We start from the raw sequence: 3770 nt of genomic DNA, 5'->3' as shown, positions 1-3770 counted from the left end.
GACTGGTCTCTTACCTACTTGATATCGTCTTGGCAGTAGCATTTCTTCTTTAATCAGAGGAATTTGTCGAAAGGCATAAAATAAAAATCAAAGGAAAGCGGGGATCTCTGCATCTTGCAGAAACTGAGTAGCTGACGCTCAACGACTGCATTTTTTCCAGGTGCATCTAGTTTCAGTCTGACAATTATCATCTCAAGCCGTGTTTCAGACGTCACAGGGCGCGCCAAAGCTCGTATCGAGGGGGTGCCGCAATCGCAAAACCCTGGAACTTTGGGTGTGTGCCTTGATCATCTGTGGTTCACCCTATACGATAAGGTGACAGATGCTGTTGGAGCCTGAACCAACCGAAGCGATTCTTCCGGTTTCCTGGTGAGATTACGAGGAAGGAAGCAGACAGACGGAGGTGGAGAATTAATAGGTGTGTGTTCCGCTGTAGGTTAGCTTCTGGACAAAGCTATTAGGGCTTTGTAGAGAGCGCGGAGATTTGTAGGAAGGGAAACTGCTGTCTAGAAGAAGGAGACGATTGATCAAATCGGCCTTTCATGCGGGTGGAGCGACAGCAGCAGTATCGCTGTACCCCCTGTATCTCAGTCTAGAGGTATGAGGACTTCCGGAGTACGCGCATTTCTTTTTGAAGATTTTCAACGTCTTGGTTACTTGTTTCAGGAGTTTCTCAGCACCGAGCTAGCCACTGCAGATTTATTTTATTTATTCAAAATACCCCCAAAGGCCCTCATTATGACGGTATTACATGGGGGGAATGTATACAACTGGGATGCAACGTAAACTGCTGATGGATTTTGTGGAATCATCTATCGCTTGCATTGAAAGCTGCAGCAGGCAACACCAGCAGAAACAGGTCAAACGGGCGACTCGTCCTGCCAGGGAATGAGCAGCCGGATTCGTGTGCACGACATAGCGACTGTAGCCTCTTCGACGCTGGCTACTATAACACGGGCCAAGCCTTAAACTTCCATTTTCCTTATGCGGATGATTAATACCACGAGGGAAAGTAATCTTGCAGAATGGTTTTCAGAGGCCGTTCATAACAATGCGTTGAATGCAGCCACCGTATCCCCGTGCGGCGTTCCTTATTTTAACTTGACTTGTTACGTGGAGCTACAAGATGTCATGCGGTGATTAGCTGCGCAAGCCCGCGGAATCGCTCATGATATACAATGCGTGGCTGAATAATTCAGCTCACAAATTGCTGAGCCGCCTCATGGCGTGCACCGCCACTTCTCGGCGCAATCCTGAACACCAAGTTCGGACTTGTAACCCTTGTCCTACGTGGCTTTCGAAGCCAATAGTTGCTTGGGTCGGACTGTTGGCTGTCAAGCTGTAGAATGCGTTTCTTCTTCCGTCTTCGATATATGCCCATGAGTCTAATTTTGAGCATGATGGCGGCCTAAGGGACCAGAATCGGGGTAATCTAACGATTTTATTCCAATTATTATCGTATTCGTGCCTAAACATTGATACACGAGTGGCGCTCCACCTACGTAATCGCCAGGATCGACCAGTATCGAGCGGTGGTCGATAGGAAAGGACTAGAATACAGCAAACGGAATCGCTACATTATACCCACCCACCCTTGTGCTGTGTGTGAAAAGCAAGGATTACGTGCAGAGATTTCAAGGCCTGGCAGCCTGGGTGCACACATAGAAGATGTTTAGGGTTTCGTGTACTCGTGTCGTCATTAGGGTGGTTGTGGTTTCCTCAATCCGGGTTTTCTTTTACAAGATCAATGTATGTGCATATGCATTAACAATGCAACATGGCACGACTAAGACACATGAAATATTACGATGCAGCACAAGCTGGGACAACGCGTCTTTATTCCGGCAAGTAAACAGATCTCGCCTGAGGTAACAATGGGATGCGATGCAAACTGATTTGAGAACATTTCATGCCGCTTTTCTGTCGTGTCTTGACAGTTTGTGATAACATGTCATCCAGAAATCATGCATAGTTCAGGACTAACATATTTTTAGACGACGAAATATTAAAACACACGTAACAGATTGCTTGGAAGCGAAGCTAGTGCGTGGACAACAGTTACTCCTATATCCAGAGCTATAATTCTCTTATCGAGCGGTGTTCTCTTCGCACTTGCGTACGTCTTCGAAAATGCAATTTTTAGAGTTTATTATATTACAAAAGTGAGTAGCTGAGAACACGTACTTATGAGCATAATCAAACAACAAAACCATAACCACAACTGCTTTCTAACATCTATGTGTTGGCTGCCTCCAATTACTACGTGCAACTGTTTATCACAAAGAGCCATTCAAAACAAATATTCAAGCTTGGCACATTCTATAACTCCGGCATTTTTGTTAACGCCTTGTTTCTCGTGAGGTGTTTCTAGTTGGTCTTGAGCTCTACATCATGCTGCTGTATTTATTAGGCTGAGCAGGCACAAATGTATCCAAGGCCAGTACGCCCAGTGCGATGCCAGAGAACCTGCAACGAGAGAAAAAAAAAGCATGTTCCACGATTGAGGTGATCATGCTTTAGGAAAGGATAAAACTACGTTTCCATGGGTAATATACCGGGTGTTTCAGCGAACACTTTCAGTAATTTTTGAAGGTTACCTGTAGCAGATAGCACAATTCTAGTTCATGAGCGGGTCTACTCGAAGAGCCGGACATTACTTGCAAAAAAAATTGAAATGCGTAAACGAATAATTACCATAAATTCAGTAATTGAATTTTTAACTAATTACCGTACGTACAATATTGCAATTTACAAATTCTAGCCATAGAGTTCGCAAGGCGGATCCACTTGGAACGAATTCTCAGGACGACACCAGTTTCGAGATATGAATTCCCGAACTTTGCGGAGAAATGCATTGGCGTTCCAGTTACTTTGGTGCTTCAATGCATAAAACAATGTTTTGTTAAGAAAGTAATGGGAACGGGATTTCGCTTGAGTTGTGTAAGCGCTCAATTGCAAGTACCATACAAAAGGAGGGCATGAAGGTGAAATCGTTGGTCCTGAAATATAGAGCTGATCCAATTAAACATGTTGTTGAATTATGTGGCCCACTGCAGCATATCTGCAATCAACCTTTCGCCACGAGCACCTTTCTTGAAGGCATGAAGCTAGCTAAGTTAATAGTCATCCACAAAGTTGGCTCTCACAAGGACTTGAATATTCAACTACCTGCCTATATCTGTGCTGCCTTTATTTTTGAAAGTTTTAGACTATATACCAAAATCACAATTAATAAAGTTTCTTGACGACCTACAAATGCTTGTCATGCAACAATTTGGCTTCCGTGAAAAGAAATCAACTAATATCGCGCTCCTGGATATTAAAGAAAAGTTATGTATTAATATTGATAATAAAGGGGCAATACATTCTTGGATTATTTCTAGACTTTAAAAAGGCATTTTATTCTATTAAGCATCCCATTTTCTTTCGCAAACATTCTCTCTAAGGTATTAGAAGTTTGGTATTAAATCTGATACGCTGTTATCTATCCGACTGGGTGCATTTTTCTAGTCCAAATGGTTACAGTTCCCACTCACAACCAATAAAATATGGCGTACGGCAAGGCTCCATCCTTGGACAATTATTCTTTATTCTTTATATAAAAGATATTGTCAACATACCGCAAACACTTGACATAATGCTCTATGCAGACGACACAAGTTTTTTTTAAAAAACAGGTAAACACTTACTTGAACTTGAAATGGTAGCTAATAGATGATTAACTTAACTGTCAAACTGGTTGCATATAAATGAACTCCAACTAAACGTAG

At 42.7% G+C, this 3770-nt stretch overlaps 1 protein-coding gene across 1 annotated transcript in view; it reads right to left on the bottom strand.

Moving 5' to 3' along the window:
• Nucleotides 1-1826: 1826 nt before the first annotated feature.
• The window catches only part of LOC119456074 (cell adhesion molecule 2), a 66275-nt gene continuing 64331 nt past the window's right edge, over nucleotides 1827-3770 (bottom strand). Inside the window, exon 4 of the mRNA XM_037717674.2 lies at nucleotides 1827-2466. Within this exon, the coding sequence (XP_037573602.1) occupies nucleotides 2390-2466 (77 nt within the window). The 3' untranslated portion in view covers nucleotides 1827-2389. The remainder of the gene's footprint in view (nucleotides 2467-3770) is intronic.

The sequence above is a fragment of the Dermacentor silvarum genome, chromosome 6 (assembly GCF_013339745.2).
Source record: "Dermacentor silvarum isolate Dsil-2018 chromosome 6, BIME_Dsil_1.4, whole genome shotgun sequence".
NCBI classification, from domain to species: domain Eukaryota; kingdom Metazoa; phylum Arthropoda; class Arachnida; order Ixodida; family Ixodidae; genus Dermacentor; species Dermacentor silvarum.
Note: the sequence above shows the minus strand (reverse complement) of the source record. Positions and strands in the feature narration are given on the sequence as shown.